Genomic DNA, 17,169 nt, shown 5'->3' with positions numbered 1-17,169 from the left:
CCCCCGCCCCCGCCGCACCCCCGCTCTCCTGCCTGCCCCCTGCCCCTTCCCAGGCCACCTCCCCGCAGCCCCCAGAGGAAAGGCAGGTCGAGTACAGAGCAGGGGCCTGCTTGACGCCACCAAAAAGTATTTTCAGGTGTGGAGTCATGATTTAGAGACTGGCCAGCGTAGTTATTTCCTGAAGCTCCAAATCTCAGAGTCAGGGGATTCACTCCGACCTCGTTACAAATTAAAAAAACTTAGTACCCAGGCTCTGCAGTTGTAGGGAGAAGTGAAAGCCCCCACGGCCCCACAGGCCCCTGAGGCAGCCGAGCGAGCTGGCAAAAGCTGCTGCTCTGCCAGGCCCCATAAACGCAGGATGTTTTTGCGTCCCAAGTCAAGAGCCCAGAGGCTCGGGGCAGGCAATCCTGGATTGCACACCTCGAGAGCCACGCCAAGAGGAAACAAGATTAAACATTTCTCAGTATAAATGTTTACTCAGCTCTAAGAAAATGGGCCCCTGACCAAACCTCAGCGAACAAGAGCACTCTGGTCCCACGGGCGGGGAAGGAGAGCCGAGACCGGCAGCCAAACTCCCTGGCCCCATCCTCGCCCTTGCGAAGCCGCCCAGGGAGCTCAGGCCATGCTCGTGCCTAGCCGGCGCGCCGGGGGGGAGGCTGCTCACGCCAAACGTGCAGCAACAGCTCAGAAGAAGACGTCTTCATGGCAAACTCCACCCCATGCTATGTTTCATCAGCTGCGATCACAAACATTTAGAAGTGCCTTTACTTTCACCTCTCCCTCTGTTATTGTTTGGGGTTTTTCAGCTATGGAAAGATCTTTTGCAATGCTTTGAAATCCGATTAGAAATTAGGAAGGGTTTGGGGTTTTGTTATTGTAGGGGGGTAAAACAACAAGGCTGCCTTCCCACATCCTCTCCCTCCGCGTCCCTGACACATTCCACATCCATGCGGTAACGCCTTTTAACCAAAACCAGCAGGTCGCGATACGCCAGCGCGGTTCCCTCATCTGAAACGCGATGTTGTTACTTTAAATACCTATTGCTTCATGCGTTGCCCACACATGCATGGCCTTATCAAAGGCCAAGCCAGCCACACACCCAGTTTCTATAGCCCCTGCCTTCTCCGTATCCAAAGAGATAAAATACACAAGATGGAAACAATGACATCACTCTGCGAGGACGAGGAGGACAGGGCAGGCACTCTCAAGAAATCTTAGGAAGACAGAAGTGGCTGTCTGTCATTGTCATCCACAAATACCGTGATTCACCTCCAGCCCTCCTCCGGCTGCATGTCTGGAGGTTATTTCTCATTTAAAAAAACCTAAAACATCCTCACATTTGAAAGCCTGTATCTTCTGTGGTTAAGAAGTGCTGACCTATCCACCCCACACCAAGAGTTTTCACTGACATTCTTGAGGGGTGACATTAATACTTGTGCCTCGCTGCAGATGGGGTATGTGGCCTTCAGGGAGCTGGACAAGCTTTTTTGGAGGCAGTCCTGGTGCTGACCGCCCTCGAAGCTAGTCTCTCTCAGCTCATTCCCTACATGAGCTCACTCAACTCAAACAGAGACCTAGGGCCCATTGACCTCAGCGATCTATAAATACAGGGGAAAAACAAAAAGACAAACCTTCTCCCACAGAGCCCAGGTCTGACAAGACACAGCACAGTCCGAGGGATAAGGAGTTTTATCGTTCATGTTACCAAGAGGCAATACAGCCACGCACACCAGCGCATGGGTCCGGAGCTTAATGCCTGGCCCAAGGTCACCAGAGAGCATGGCAGAGTCTGAAAGTTATGCCGGTCTCTGGTCCGTGTCATAAGCATTAAAATTGCCTTAGTCACCAAGTAACTTGCTCTCTTCTTGCTGTGATCACTTTTCTCAAGAAAAGTTAAGCAGAAGGGAGAGGCAGACGTATTATTTTAATCTTTCCCACTGCGGTGAGGAAAAGCTCTTGATGGGAAAATGACACTGAGTGATCGCCCTTAGGATCTGGGTGAGAAGGGCAAGTGAAATAATTGAGTAAATATACTAAGACGACTCCGTCACTTCCTTCCCCTAATGTTGCCATGGTCACACCCAAAACAAAGCTGGCTCAGCCACTGAGACATCACCACTGACACGCTACTGCACCTTTTGATGAAATGTGATTTTGTCATCACTCTTGCCTCAGTTTAAATTACTTTAGAAGGAGAACAGGAATGATATAATAATAATAAGGCTGTAGCTCTTTCATGGGCAAAGGTCAGCTTAGACAATGAAGTCAGTCTTGGGATTCAGGACTTCGGGGAATGCATGGGAGGTTGTGGAATGCCTTTTTATTTTCCAAAGGCACGTAAAAGTATCTTGAACTTGCATTCCAAGTAAGGGAAAATACTTCCACAAGACGATGCAGCATTTCACCAAGTATCAGCCTCCAAAAGGATTACAGAAGTAAACAAAAAGTCTATTTCAAATGGGGTAAAAAAATGTGTAAGCAGTAATCTTACACTATGTAGCTAGTCACACAGTTCTTGAGACAAACTGAAAATTAATTTCTCTTGCAAGATCTTTTGCAAAGATCTAGTTATTTAACTGCACCAATAAAATGGGAAGAGGAAAAGAAGGTGGACAAGTGTCGTGAGAAATTTCAGTTAAGATATTGAAGGTAGGAGAGGCAACATCAAACTACCTAATTTTAAGAAAGGTGGAAACTTATTTGAATAATTGCAGCCCAATTTCTACAGCAAAGGTTTTAAAGCTTTTTTTTTTTTTGAGCCTGAAGTAAGTCTATTCACATGTATGACTATATTTCTTCATTCAAAGGGCTGTGTGCAAAACCAGTGAGAAACATCTTCAGAGGACCCTGGATCAGGACTTAAATGAACCACTTGGACTCAGTATGTCCTGTTTTCTTTGGTAAGTGAATTAATAAGCATTCTGCGCGAGACTGTTGCCAAGGAAAGCAAATATATTGTTTTCACTGGCGAGAGAGTTAAAAAAACCTGAACAGCTCGGACAGCGCTGCCTTCGAAGATTGGGCTCTACTCACAACTTCTCCCAATCCTGTTGGAAAAATGAGATCAGCATCTTCGTGGTAAAAATCATAGCAGTTTGCCATGCTAGTATATATATGCACAGCATCTTCTGCACTCTGCTGCTGATGATTTGCAGCAGGCCTGGCTGAAATCTCTGGTGATGCTGCAGAGACACAGCCCCAGAGTAACTTGGCCGATGCTTGCCATGGCCCTGGCAGGAGTCAACATGCTCCGCTAACATCATGCTCCAAGCAGACAGACCTCGCCACAAACCTCACTTGCTGCAGTCAGCTACTGAAAAAGGAAACAGGTGTGTATTTAAAAAAAAAAAAACAAACCACAAACCTTAAAACTTGATGGTGTTCATGACACTTTAACTTGGCACAGCAGACTAGGATGTTCAGGCACTGTTAAGCAGGAAGGGTGAATGGGAGCTTGTGGTTTGGAGACATGAGACATACAACTTCCCTCACGCTGCTAAATTCCTCTGCTTGAATACGCAGCAGGCAAAGCCCTTTAAAGGAAAGCCCCATGCTCTGAAAAACAGCAAGCACCACTCACATAGGCCACTGCAAATGACTTAATTGGCTCCATTTTAAGGAAGGGAAGAAGAAAGGCAAGACTTCTGTGAGAGCTTGAATGTTCCTTTTACACCAGAAAATAAAACTCTTCTAGTATCAGCCATCACAAGGGGTCAAAGCCTAATTTTCAGGCAACAGTTGGTTCCCAGTGCAAGATTAAGACAAGGGTCGCTGCTCAGAGATAAGGTTTGTAACAGGAATCTCTCCACCGTCAGTTTCTCACCAAGTTCTCCTGCTGAAGTCAGTTACAGGTTGGTATCAATAAATTCAGTAAGTGCCACACTTACAAACTGGCAGCATCAGGATACCTATATAATGGCCAGAGCCAGAACCAGGATTAGGACTAAGGTTAGGGTTTAGAAGGGGATGTGCTCCACTGCCAGAATTATTGCTGAATTCTGCACAGTCTGACCTTCGTGATGCCCTTTACTTGGATTTCAGAAAGCAGGACATGACTTGTAAGTCAAAGACTAGAGTTAAGGTTAGTCCCTCTCACCCATGTTTCTTACTGAGTTGCAGGAGGCTCCCTGAAACAGTCCAGGGCTGACTTACATGCAAACGCTCCAGCAATGCAGCTCATTAAAGGAGAGCCATTGATGAGGGTTAAAACTGCCAGAGCAAATGAGTTTAAGTAAGAGGTGGCATCGTTAATTAAAATAGCCTATGTTTAGTACTTGACCGGCAGTGGATATCTATTCACTGACCCACACTGGACTGGGGGGAAAAGTGTGGTGGTGCAGCTAGTGACAGGGGGGCTGCAGCCACAGATTTCTTGCTGCGATTAACTAAGCTTACTGAGCTACGTTAAGCTCCTGCCTGGCATGTGTAGTGCCCTATGTTTAATTCTGGGGCATTTAGCTAAATTCTGGTTAATGGCTGGGTTAGGGACTTGGACTCCAGGATCAGGTCTCCTGCTGAATGAAACAATAGCCCTCCGCAGCCTTGCAGCAAAGCCTCAGTGCAGACTCTGCCCCACTCCCTTGGCAAGAGATAGCCCCTAAATCGCAAGGTTTGCAGCAGCACATCTCCAGAGCTTGGGCAGCAGAAGTCATAGACCAGATCTCAGCTCAACAATGTCACAGGCAGGTGCCACTGCACGGCCCCAGCCCAACCCAAGTCCAAATGGCTCAGTCTCACGCTGTGCCTTGGCTGAGTTATGACATACCTGGAGAATGCCGCACCGCATTCTCGAGCCAAGCAACACACAGCAGCTTGGCATGAGAGGGAGCATGGACAGATCCCAGGCCAAGGTCTGGGCAGGGTGTTGCTGCACATGTACTACTTCAGGTTCAGGTCCTTTCCAACCCAAACAGACATATTAGCACTTAATTAATTGCAGAGTCAAACTAGTTTTATCTCTACTTATTTTGCCAGAAAGACTCGCACGGGATGTGTGCTAGGGCCAGAATCCATGTCACTGCCCCAGTGAAAATCCAGAGAAATGCCATTGATTTTAGTGCAGTTATCACAGATTCGTGCAGTGCAATGCTCTAAACGTAGCCAAGGCAATGTCCTTGCACAGGTCACTGTTATTGCTACATTTCCTTGACAGAGGCAGCAGACCAATGAAGCAAGGCTGCCAAAAGGCAACAACAAAACCAACCTCCTAGACAGAGGCTACAAGATCTGCCCCACAGATAAAAATCTAAAAGGCTGGTGTATTTCTCTTCCACTTTCTTCACAGCTAGACTGCTAGTAAGAACCTGCTAGTAAGAGGAAAAAACAAAACAAAACAAAAAAACCAACAGAAAACACTAAGAATGAATAATTTTCCTACCCTCTTATCTATGAAAATCAACAGGCTCAGCAACGGTATCAATGATTTATTGAGCCACACCTCTACAGTGCCTTCTGTGCCCTATGGTAGGTGCGAGCATGCAGATGGCAGGAGACAACGCCTCTGATTCAAGCAGCTTACCCTTGGCAAGGTATCCGACTAGCTCTCCACAGCAGCAGGCTTCTGACCACGAGGGAGGGAGTCTGTCTCTGAAGGTTTCTGAGGGCCGTGTGATTTCTAGGAGGTATGGGGCACACGCTATCCCCAGTGCGACCAACGGAGTGACACACGCTCAGCTCCTTGGAGGATCAGGCCAGAAACTGCTCCGAAGTCAGACAGGAGTAAGCGGGAACAAGAGCATGCAGATACTCCATTACTTACCTGTGGCTGAGAGGCCAGATTCATCTTATAAGGGTGCGTCTTTCCCTCCTCATTTACAAGTGGTGACCAGACTTTTGACTCTGTTCTGCAACACACAGATTTTTAATAGTTAATCTACTTTCATCACTGAGCATCATTACTGTTATTAAAAGACTTGAAGTTCATTAGCTGAAAACATTTCCCCAGTCTTTTGTATATAGCACTATCCACATCAGAAGGAATCTAGACAGCCTCATTTTAGGCACATGACTTGGATGACTTAGTTATGTTGGATGAGGTCCTTGGAGAAAGACAGTATCTCAGGAGTGACTGTCCTGGCTTATCCTTTGGGACTCCACTGGCGACACAACAAGCGTGGGCTCCAACCCAGGCAGTAGGGTTGGGGGTCACCCAAACAGCAGAAGCTGCAGATATCCCTTAGATGCAGATCCTTTAATAAGTGGGACAATTCAGATTACTGTGTGTGTCAGCTTTTATGGGTAGCCAGGAAGAGGAACGATTCTTGTCTGTATTGACTATACAGAGAACATGTTGTTCTTGAACTTGTGCTGCCTTGCCTAAGCTAGAAATATTTTTTGTTTTGGATCTCCGGAATTTTCTTCTTATTTATACAGTAGTATGCATGCTGAACAAACAGAGGCTTTTGGGAATTATGAGAAAAAAATGGGTCCAAGTCTGCAGTGGGACTAAGAACTGAGATGACATAATGTGTCCAAGAGAAAGTCTGCGTAACCTTTGCTGGTCTGTGGTCTGACCCAATTACTCACAGCAGCCTGAAACACAAGTCAAGATCTGTGACAAAACCAACCACTTTCACCATCATCATTCTGGAGTTTTGCTGTGTGTCCCGAAGAACAACAGACAAACAAGTGGTGAGAAAGAAGTGGAGTGCTGAGGTTTGCTTGAGATACTTTATGGGAAACATGCTACCTCCATTTCTCAGAAGTACAGACAGTAGTTAGCATCTCAGATGGACTAAACAATGCCATTTTCCCAAACTTTTTAACAGTAGGGAACGAGCGACTGCAGTACTGCTGAATGAAAACCGTTGTTCAATGCTAAACATTGCATAATGCGGCAACCAGATGGCTGATAAACTCTTAGGATGAGTTTTGAAAACCATGTCCTGTTTTGACAGGAGCCCTTTGTAGAATCTGCAACTGCAGATAGATGTACTTCCCAGATATTTGTGGGTCCCAGGGCCAGCTACAATTTAAGTACTTAGTTAGCAAAACAGGAATGCTTCCACTGAGAATTAACTGGATAACTGGAAAGAGACTTTAAACAGAAAAGGCTTATAAAACTGACAAGGATGGAGAAACAGGGTGTAGAGCTATCCATGATAAATTCAGTCTGGTCTAGACCATTCCTCTGAAAGCCCTCCAATATCAGGACATTTTTTAAACAGCCCAAACTTAACTGCGATGCACATGTATATCCCAGACATTTGCTGCACAAATAGTATTTTAAGACTTACATCCAGAGGGTAGCTCAGTGGGAGGAGACAGGAGGCAGCATTCTCACTCAGGGAAGAGGATAAGTTTTATTGACCTGCCATTGCATCTATTGCTCTCTGGACTTTACACGGAAGAAACCTGAAGCCTGCTGTGCTGTACCTCCTTTCACAGGGAAGTACAAAGACGCAGGTCACACCAGATATCATCCTTTACAAGCATTCAGGTACAGCAAACCTTTGACTCCAGCCTATTGCACCCTGCGGGCTCACCTGCAGTGCTGATACCCGACAACCTACGTCACCCAAATCCTGGTGTTTGGCGAGCTGGGGCACACACAGACTAACAGATATGAATCTAACAGCTGCATGGGATCAGATCTATGCCAATCTGATCGTTATCTTGTCTCAACAGCTGCTGTTACTGGATGCACAACATACCCCAGGTGAGTATAAAACAACCATTCCCTCCTTGCTTCTGGCAACCCGTGCTTTAAGGTGCCTGAGGAACCAGCGATTTTACCCAGATTATGGCTATCAAGCCTGACAAAGTCACAGCCATCTCTAGGATGGTTGTATTTTGCACTTGAAGACTGTGTTTGCAGAGGGGAGCAGCCCATTAACCAATGCAAAACCTTATTCCTTGAAAGTGTTTGGAGATCATGTGCGACCAAGTTTCGCCTCCTCTGGAAAAACAGGGGACGCAGCAAAGTATATGGAAATCAAATACCCTGCCAGCCAGGCTGTAAGCAAGTGGACATCAGCTGGAGGTGAAAGAACAGTTCAGCAGCTGATTGCTAGCATGAGGCATCCCCGTGCCAATTCTCACTAGCAGTGATCTAAGTACTTTTGAGGTAAAATTTTCGTTCGCAGCAGCTTAATATCATCAGATTTCAGAAGCCCCAAAAGGCCTTATTCAGACTGCAAATTTAAGCTTAGAGCAGGCCAATATACGAACACAGAACAGAAACCTCCCCCTGCCCCAGGCACTCGCTTTCGTCCCGCTGCCCCTCACTCAATGCATTTGAGGTGACACAGCACGTTGGTTTTCAGCATAGAGGGAGGCAGCTATGGCCAACTGCTGCAACCAATGGGGGTTTTTTGACCAGATTTTTCTCCCTTATTTATTAGCAAGGCAAAAAGCACAAGTTTGTTTCCCAGCCTGCTGCCATTCTGATCTGTCACTGGATATAAATGGAAGCAGCAAGGTCACTCCAGGCTTTACTTTCAATCCAGTTTAAAAGTTATCCAAACAGAAAGGTTAAATAGCCCGCGTGGTTGTCCCTCTAAGGCTGGGAGGATAAAGCTTCCCTTTGTCTTCACAACAGCTGCAGCTGAGCCCTTCAGCCACTCTCAACAGCCCATTTATGGCCCCAGCAAAGCCGCAAAGAGGAGGCAGTTTTACTCTCCCTGGCTTTGCCTAGCAGGGCTCTCAAGGAGCGTGCCCCATCCCACCACACCACCTGTGGAGCCCACGGTCTGCGGGTCATCGGTAGGACTGCTAGGGTCCCAGCTCTCAGCAAGGGTTTCCTGGCTCTGCTCCTGGTGTCACTGCCTGCACTTTTACTGAAGTGTGGCAGGAGAAAGAAAAATAGCACCTAAAAGTTCACCTTATGCCCCACTGCTGACCCAGGACTTAGTTTCTGAAAGGCTGGGAAGTGTGGGCACAAGGCACAGACAGTAGGGTGGATTGGTTAGACTCATCATGTTTGTATCTTATTTATATGAAGCAGGGAACAGGCGTCAGAGTAGATAGCTCAAACCCAACGATGCCTTCAGTTCACAGCAGGCTGCTACAGGTAGGACTGTAGTGGCTTTCTGGAGGATTTTTTCCAAATTTGGGGGAGAGGAGAGGATCGCCAGCCACAAAATCACATCCACGCTCCCCTCAGCGAGGCTGTACCCCTGCCACAGAGTGCAGCCACGCTAGCAGGGCTGCCAGACCTGCCTCGGTGGCAGGGCTAGGTGTCCGACAGTCTGCTGGGGAATTGCACCCTGTCTTCAGTGAAAGCCAGCAGGCTTTGGCATCCCCATAGGATCTCACAGACTCCTGCTTAAATTGATATTTATTTTAGAATATGGTTTCTAATGCGTATCCTTCTAAATGAGACTCCAGCAGAGAGCAACACTCAAACAGTGCAGAAAGAGAAGACAAAACCATGACACTGAAACAAGCCTGGGAACAAGTGCCAGGCAAATTAATTGGAGGCACGTGGATATACAAACTTCTCACATTTGCAGTTTACATTTCCAAGCTGTTTCCCTACTACAGGAGAGAGAGCAACCAAGACAGGGCCAGGGAATGAGCCATGCATTTGCTGTTTCATCCAGGCAGAAACCAAGACCCAAGATTAGAAAGTAATTTCTCTGATGCTAGTTTGGATGGGGAGGGACTGGTAGGAAGGGGAGGAAGGAAACTGCATGCAAGTCGAGGCAGGAATCTGGTGAGGTATTTATGAAATACAACATTTTTCAAGAAGCTTGGCTTGAACATGGTGTAATATAAACATTACAAGAGCCTAGATTTTGCTATCAATGCTTTGCGTGCAGAGCTGGGCCATAGCTTCAAGGGAAAATTCAGAGCTGGAAAATGAGGGTCTAATTCTGTGTGCCAGGAACTGCGTAAATAAGTTGTGTAAAGGAGAGAGGCACTTTTACATTCCCATTTCAAACACTGGGATGGACACGACTAAGATACCAAAGTAGCAACTAAACCTGTAAAGATAGAAAAGTTCCTTGCGCAATGCAGAGTTTGCTAGCTGAAAAATGAGGAAAGACCTAAAGAATTCCTCGTTCAACCCTCCCCAGAGTTTTAGACAGGCATTTTAGTAATGTTTAGAGACTAACTAGAAGAGCTTTCAGGCTACAGGAAGGCACCTTTTAATCAGCCTTTTAGCTACAACAGCTGCAAAGTACATGCCCTTGGATTTAAACACGAGCAGTCACTCCTAGCAGCCATCCATTAGTGGACATACTCACTTTGGCAAGCAAAACTATACTTGGGCTGCATGCAGCCTATTGCCAATTCAAACAGCAATGCTAGTCACAACTTCCTCGAGACGGAAGGCCCCAAAATCATTTCTTCACACGTGGCCCTCTGCTCCTTGCATTTCAGGTGTCTCTTCACACAACCGCTAAAACCAAAAGAGCAACTCTGGCTACACAGAAGAAGCAACAGAGGTGCATCACAAGCAGTTTCACTGCAGAGTTATGAAGGATAAAACACACCTGACTGCTCAGACCAGCCAGCTACAGAGCTAACTACTTCTGCCTCGCCAGAGGGGCTGTAAAAACGTGACAAATGCCAGGCTTGACTTGCCAAAATGACTTTGAACGTGCCAATCATTAGTTAAAGCTTCTGGCATGCACCCAGGAGGGCTGGGGAGCACCACACCAGCCATGGAGAGTTGTAAGCTGCCGCGGAGGGCCAGGCAGTCTGCATGCCCTTATATAGCTGCACGCAGAGCATCAGGCTTTTCCCAGGGCCAAAAGAATTATTAGTAAGATGACAGAGCTGGAAAACTCTTGTTGGCAGGGAAGCAAAAAGCAAACCTAAATGAGTCAACGGATTCCATCGACTTCCTAGAACATGAATTCGAGCCTATTGTGGCTTTGTGCAACTAGTCCCCACGGCTGAGTACTGGGAGCACGTGGAGCAAGCAAGAGTGCAGCTGAACCTACCGAATAAAATGCAGATGACCGCACACATGCTCTCTTCGTCTTCATAAGCATCTACACATGATCCTTTCTGACAATGCATTTCACGTGTGCTGGTAGCAGATCTGACTTCCCTGATCCTGGCACTTGTCAAAGAACAAATACATAGCTTCATTCCTTGGCATCATTTTTAGTAGAGTAACAGACTGTTTTGCAAACAAAAAAGCTGCATTAATGTATTATATGCTGGCAGCAGAGCTGCAGAAAAGCAGCTTGAAATTTGAAGAAAAGGACAGTAGGAGCAGAACAAGAGATTACATGTTTGCAATCCCTTTTCACAAATATTATTCTCTTAATATACACCCACAACCTGCCTCCAGACATAGACGGAAGGGCAGGCTCACCGTAGGAGTACTTCTTTTTTTTTTTTTTTTTGTTTGTTTTTTAAAAAAAAGCAACCCACACATACATACACACTTTACCTTTGAGTTGCTCAGGGCTGCATATGAGCACAGCTCCACCACCCATTTGGTGACTACAACCACAGGCAAAGAGCCATTTGTTTTAGAAACAATTTTCACCTGTGCTGCGATGAGCATTTGTCTGCTTTTGTACATACAATACAATACGCATTTGTCTGCTTTTGTGTATCTGCAGCTGCAGCTACACAGAGCTGTGTGCAAATTCATCATGAGCATTATCAGTGACATCAGTGATGCCTGGATCTTTTGGCTGTCAGGTGAATTTTGTGGTAGGAGAACTTGTTTCTCGAGCCTTCTCTTCTTTGAGTGCTCTTTGTCAGAGCAAGTGTCTTTCCCAAAATACACTAAGTTTCCAAAGGAAGTTAGATAGCTTTCTCCAGTCTGTTGGACACGTCTTGCTGCTCACCCCATTAATGGAAAATCAGAGGTGTGCTTGGAAGGGGTGCAACCTGGCGGGAGGTTTTGCTCGACCCTAGAATGTCACTGTTACAGTGTACACACCCTAACTGAAGAAAAAAAAAAAAAGAAAAAAAAAAAAAGAGCAGCTCCTCTCAAAGACTCAAGATCCAAAACTTCCTTTTTCCTGTGAATGGGAGAGGCTCAAAACTCTGCCTGTGAAATTTCTCAGTTTAGCAACCAGGTGGGTTTGAGTTGACTGAAGTACACGGTCTGCTGTAGGTCAGTCTTTCTGCGCATACCATACAAAACCATGGTGCTAAGCTTGATTTTACACTGCTGAAGGCAATAATGGAACCTTTACTTTGGTTTCTTGGGCAATACCTTTCTAAAAGCATTCTCTAGCCTGAAACAAAAAGCAAAATGAATGAACAAACACAGGCTCAGAAGAGAGTGGTGAGCTGCTAGACACGCTAAGTTCAGCAGGAATTCGGTGTATGCGCCAACATTGTTGAACACCCACTTTCGAGGCAGAAAACAGGCCTTTCCGACTCTGTTCACACGTTCGAAGTGCCACTTAGAAAAGCATTTTCAGAGAAAGCAATTTGTGGCTGGTTTTAAATCCTAGGAAATTAACAGATTTGCACCTTTGGGTGAAAAAGCAGACCACGCATGTTTTCTTCAGCTGGTAATTTGATCCATTTTTAACAGTGACATGTGTTAGACTAGATTTCCTGCCTACAATCTCATCTGAAATATTTTTGGACTGTTACCATCGTTAAGGAAAATACCGAAACAGGAAACATTGGAATGCTGTTGATATTCACAATCAAGTACACAGTGCAAACAGCATTTCCTTTACCAGAAGTGTTTAAGTCCTTTCAATTCTCTACATTTACACTTCTCTTAAATAATCATTAGTACAGCCAAACACAAAGACATTTTAACTGCTCAGCTACCATTAAAAGAGAAGATGGTTGCATAGATGCAAAACACACACATAGAAAGTTTGTTTTGGTCCACAGAAGAGCACAAGAAGACAAGCATGGCACAACACTTCCCTAAAACACTCTCTCAGCCTCCAGCTGCTTGCAGCTTAAGGGCTTTCTGCAGCAGAGATACTGCCATGGCATAGAATATCCTTTATAGATTTGTCTTCTGTGAATTCATCCAGCCTCCTCTTGAACCCACGTGCACTTTTAGCATTCACAGCACAGTCACAAATGAAGTCCCCGCTGTCACAACGGCGTTGACCCTTTGGTGGAACTGAAATGCCTGATGTGAGCTCAGACCCATGTGTGTAAAATCCCTCCTGGCATGACCCTGCTGCCATCCCGAATGCATGTCAGAGAGCATTTTGCACATTAAATCATTTAAATGAGTAATCATTTAAAATTCATCAGATATGAAATTAAAAATCACTAAGGATTTATGCTTTCACAAGACACATCTGTGACAGTGAGTAGAAAAGATGGGCTGGAAGACTTCCCGCTCCAGAAAACCGTCTGCGGCTGGGCACATCCTCAGCACCAGCTGTGTGTGATGCTCCAGCCCACGGAGCTGCTGCCCTGTCAGACCAGTGGTCCTTGCCAGCACGGCTACTTTGTACAACCGATTCAACTAACGAGCTATGACTGCAGAGCATGGAGACCAGGCCCAAGATTTGGTAGTGCTGAAGTGCAAATGATGTACTTTCCTTTTTATACTCGGCCAACTACTTACAGAGCCTCTTCAACAGAGAAAAAACTTCCAGCTCTGACCTGATTGCATTGTCAGCCTTCCTGACTGACTGACTATAAGGTCAAGCCCTACTGACAGAGTTTGGCCATACCACTTGGCCGCGTGGCACTCATTTTCCCAAATGCCTTCCACCCTCTCCACCTCGATAGCAATGCTCTTCCCTTCTTCACAGAGGAAGGTTGACCACCAACCCATAGTCTGCCCTCCTCACCCATTTCCTCTACCCTAAGTTGAACAGGAAGATGGAGCATGGGCTCCAACTGATACAAAATGCCTTCTCTGTCACCCCCCAAGGCCTCCTCTCAAGATCTACCATTTTAAGCTCTTGGGACTTAGACTGCAAAGTAAAGAAGGGCTCCAGCCTCAGCAAAGACTACGCTGCATTTCTGACCACTGAGTCCAGCTGCATTTGGGACAACACAGTTATGGGGGCCCAGGAGGAGACAGCTGGGCACTAGGGATAAAATATTCTCAACAGAGTACAACCAGGAAAGACCACATGATACACACAACTGTCTTTTGGCATTAAGAGAGAGCTTTCTCCTCTGAGAAAGCGCTCTGCAGAATCATACTCCCCGATACAAACACATCTCTAGCAGCTATCGAATCTCCAAACAAGTAAGCAATTCTTCCCTAAGCAGAACTTTACTCCCAAAGAAGGAGGAGGGCCAAAGACTTAAAGTCCCCTAGAATCATCTAAATTGGATTTTACATAGAGCAATGGGTAGTAATATCAAACCCTAAAGTGGGTAAGTAGTTAGATCACTGCTTTTCATTTGCGGTCTTGACACTCTTGGCCATTTTGTCAGCAGTACTCATTGATCAGTACAGCAGCAGAAGCGTCCGACACACACTCATGCTACCTCTTGAAAGCAGGTCTTGAAAAAGAGTTGGGCTGTGCTAACTCAAAGCCCCTGCATGGTTTTACACAGCTGCACATCAAGCTAGAAATCTCTCCCTGGGCAGCTTCCACACCCAAGGCCGATGAAACGTGCATGGGGTAGCTATAAAGTTAACGACTTTTTAATTAACATTAGCAAACACATTTTACAGACTCAGTGATCTGTAAGAGTGAGCTTGCCTACAGGCTGAAAGAGCCCTTGCCTCCCCTCCCCTCTCCCAGCCAGAACCACATGGCACTGGTTTGCTAAGTCAAGCAGATGGATATTTTGGAGAGGAGGAGCACTCCTTTGCAGGAAGATTACAGGCTGCCAAGTTAGCGGCTAGTATGAGAAACTCTGGGGCCAACAGGCTGCGGCAATGCTCACCACCCATTCACACTGCCTGCACTGTGCTACGTTCTTCCCTCTGTGAATTCCCTCAATGAATTGTCAGGCTTTTTTTGGCTGAGACCCATCGCTTCTTCCTGAACTGGGAAATGCCTGCTGAACTCCTGGCATTATCCAAGCTATGGTAAAAGATTTCTGTTTATCACAGAAAAGCCCTGGACAACTGAACTACTGTGTCATTTAAGGCATGCTTTTGCACTCCTTCTGAAAGCACTTCCCCTGTGTCTGCCATGAAGCTGATGTACGATCGCTCTGGGGGAAGGCGGCCGCAGGAAAAAACTCACTCCAGAGCAACTAGAAATGCCATGATGTGTCTACCATCTGGCTTCAAGAAGTGCTGGTATCCATGGCTGCAATTTGAACCAAGAGGAAGGCTAAACCCCCAGCACCCCAAAAAAATAGGCTCCAGTACTTTTAAGAAGCAATGGGTCAATGCAAAGCAGACCCCTGCCTTCCCAGGCTCCGTTTCTTCTCTGTACAAAGATGGCCCAAGAACAAAGCATGGCTGGGGAAAGGAATGAAGCTGTCCATTGCTTTGCAGCTCGAGACGGTGGGAAGGCTGAAGCCAGCCCGTGCTCTACACTGATGACAGAGACTGTGGCTCAGCTGTCGCCTTCCTTTATTTTTTCAGGACTCACAAGAGACTGATGCCTGACAGGCACTTCGATGCAGCCTGGGTCATCACTGTTTAGCACTGTCAGTGCTGTTTGATCGAGAGGCTCCAAAATGTACAACCTTTCTGAGTCTATGTATGGCAAAAACCAGGCAATTAATAGCTTGGACAACACATAACCATGTATTTTAACTGCTAAATTAGTGCAACAGGAAGAAAGGTCATCTCTGGTCATACCTCCTCTGCTATGAGTGAAGTTTTCGTGAGACCTGTCTTTGATTTCTTGCTGTCAGGAGCCACAGAATAGGCTGACAGCCTCTGCCACAAATTATCAGCCAATTTCTCACTGGGAAAGTTGTTTTCATTAGGTCAAAGTGCAGCAAATGCAAGCAGCATTAAGATTAAAGGCTGAAATGCAATTTCCTCTTGCAATCCAGTGCCTGGCCAGACAAAGCACTAAGAGGTCAAATTAAACAAACCAGCCAGAGAGGTCTGCTGTGAAACCAAAACATAGCTACTGCCCACCCCGCATCCCTCCCTCTCCCCATCCCCAGTCTCGCTCAGCGACGTACCTGCTGACCGTCAGAGTTAGTTCATCTGCGCAACCCTTGATTTTGTTCTGCGCCTCAAGGTGCGTCATGTTATCTGTGTTCACTCCATCAATGGCTATGATCTGGTCTCCTATACACAAGTTGGCTATTGCAGCTTTGCTACCTGGAGTCACCTAAGAGGAAACAAAAAGAATGATCGGACTTTCCAGGGAGCAGCTTTCCATAGTGACATTTGAAAAAGAGTTGGAGCATTCAGGACTTCTCTTGCTGGTACCTGGAAGCAAGGAGGTGAAAACTAATGAAAGTAAATTCTCATCAGAAAGCTATCTGGATCTGGGCCTCTTGGATACTCTCAGTATTAGAGTTAGGGGCAGAATTCTGTTTTGGCATCCACAGATAGAAACTTGGGGGAGACAACAGGTAAATAACAGAAATTGTATTTTCACTCAAGGCAATTGGCTTCATGCTAGAGAGCAAGAACGTACAGAAAACAACTCTGTTCTTTGCTGGATGAAGAAGTGCTCTCCAAAACAGAAGGTGTTGAGGACAGTCAAGAAGCCTGAGCCTCTAAAAACAGAGGTGACAGAAAAGAGTATCAGAATCATTACAATACATAGAATCATAGAATCATTGAGGTTGGAAAAGACCTCTAAGATCATCGAGTCCAACCGTCAACCCAACACCACCATGCCCACTAAACCATGTCCCTAAGCGCCTCATCTACACGTCTTTTAAATACCTCCAGGGATGGGGACTCCACCACTTCCCTGGGCAGCCTGTTCCAATGTTTCACCACTCTTTCACTAAAGAAATTTTTCCTTACATCCAATCTAAACCTCCCCTGGCGCAACTTGAGGCCATTTCCTCTCGTCCTATCACTTGTTACTTCGGAGAAAAGACCAACACCCACCTCGCTACAACCTCAGTCAACACCAATCACAAACACCTTCGTCTGCATCACGATCTCATTTGCTTTCTTCCTTGGAAGAGAGGTTTGGGCTCAAGATTTTTGATTGCTTCTTTAGTTTTAATCTGTTTTAGCCCTGGAACAGCTGCAACACACTCTCACTGACTTCAGTGAGACCAATCCCAAAGCAGCGCTTGATCTAACAAGCAGACTGGGATGGAGAAAGGCATCAGAAACTTCATCTTTAAATTACAATCTGACCATACTTACTGAAAAAGTGGAAGCATCATCCCCAGCCTGCCAGCCTGTCGTGGTTTAACCTC

The 17,169-nt window shown here is 46.1% G+C and overlaps 1 protein-coding gene across 1 annotated transcript in view; it reads right to left on the bottom strand.

Annotated features, from left to right (window-relative positions):
* The window catches only part of PDLIM1 (PDZ and LIM domain 1), a 35,076-nt gene extending 18,963 nt beyond the window's left edge, over nucleotides 1-16,113 (bottom strand). The window contains exons 1-2 of the mRNA XM_009277982.2: nucleotides 15,961-16,113; nucleotides 5,759-5,843 (exon numbers count right to left, since the gene is read on the bottom strand). Of these exons, the coding sequence (XP_009276257.2) occupies nucleotides 5,759-5,843; nucleotides 15,961-16,028 (153 nt within the window). The 5' untranslated portion in view covers nucleotides 16,029-16,113. The remainder of the gene's footprint in view (nucleotides 1-5,758; nucleotides 5,844-15,960) is intronic.
* Nucleotides 16,114-17,169: the final 1,056 nt, after the last annotated feature.

This window comes from Aptenodytes forsteri, unplaced genomic scaffold (genome assembly GCF_000699145.1).
Source record: "Aptenodytes forsteri isolate BGI_AS27 unplaced genomic scaffold, ASM69914v1 Scaffold15, whole genome shotgun sequence".
NCBI classification, from domain to species: Eukaryota; Metazoa; Chordata; class Aves; order Sphenisciformes; family Spheniscidae; genus Aptenodytes; species Aptenodytes forsteri.
Note: the sequence above shows the minus strand (reverse complement) of the source record. Positions and strands in the feature narration are given on the sequence as shown.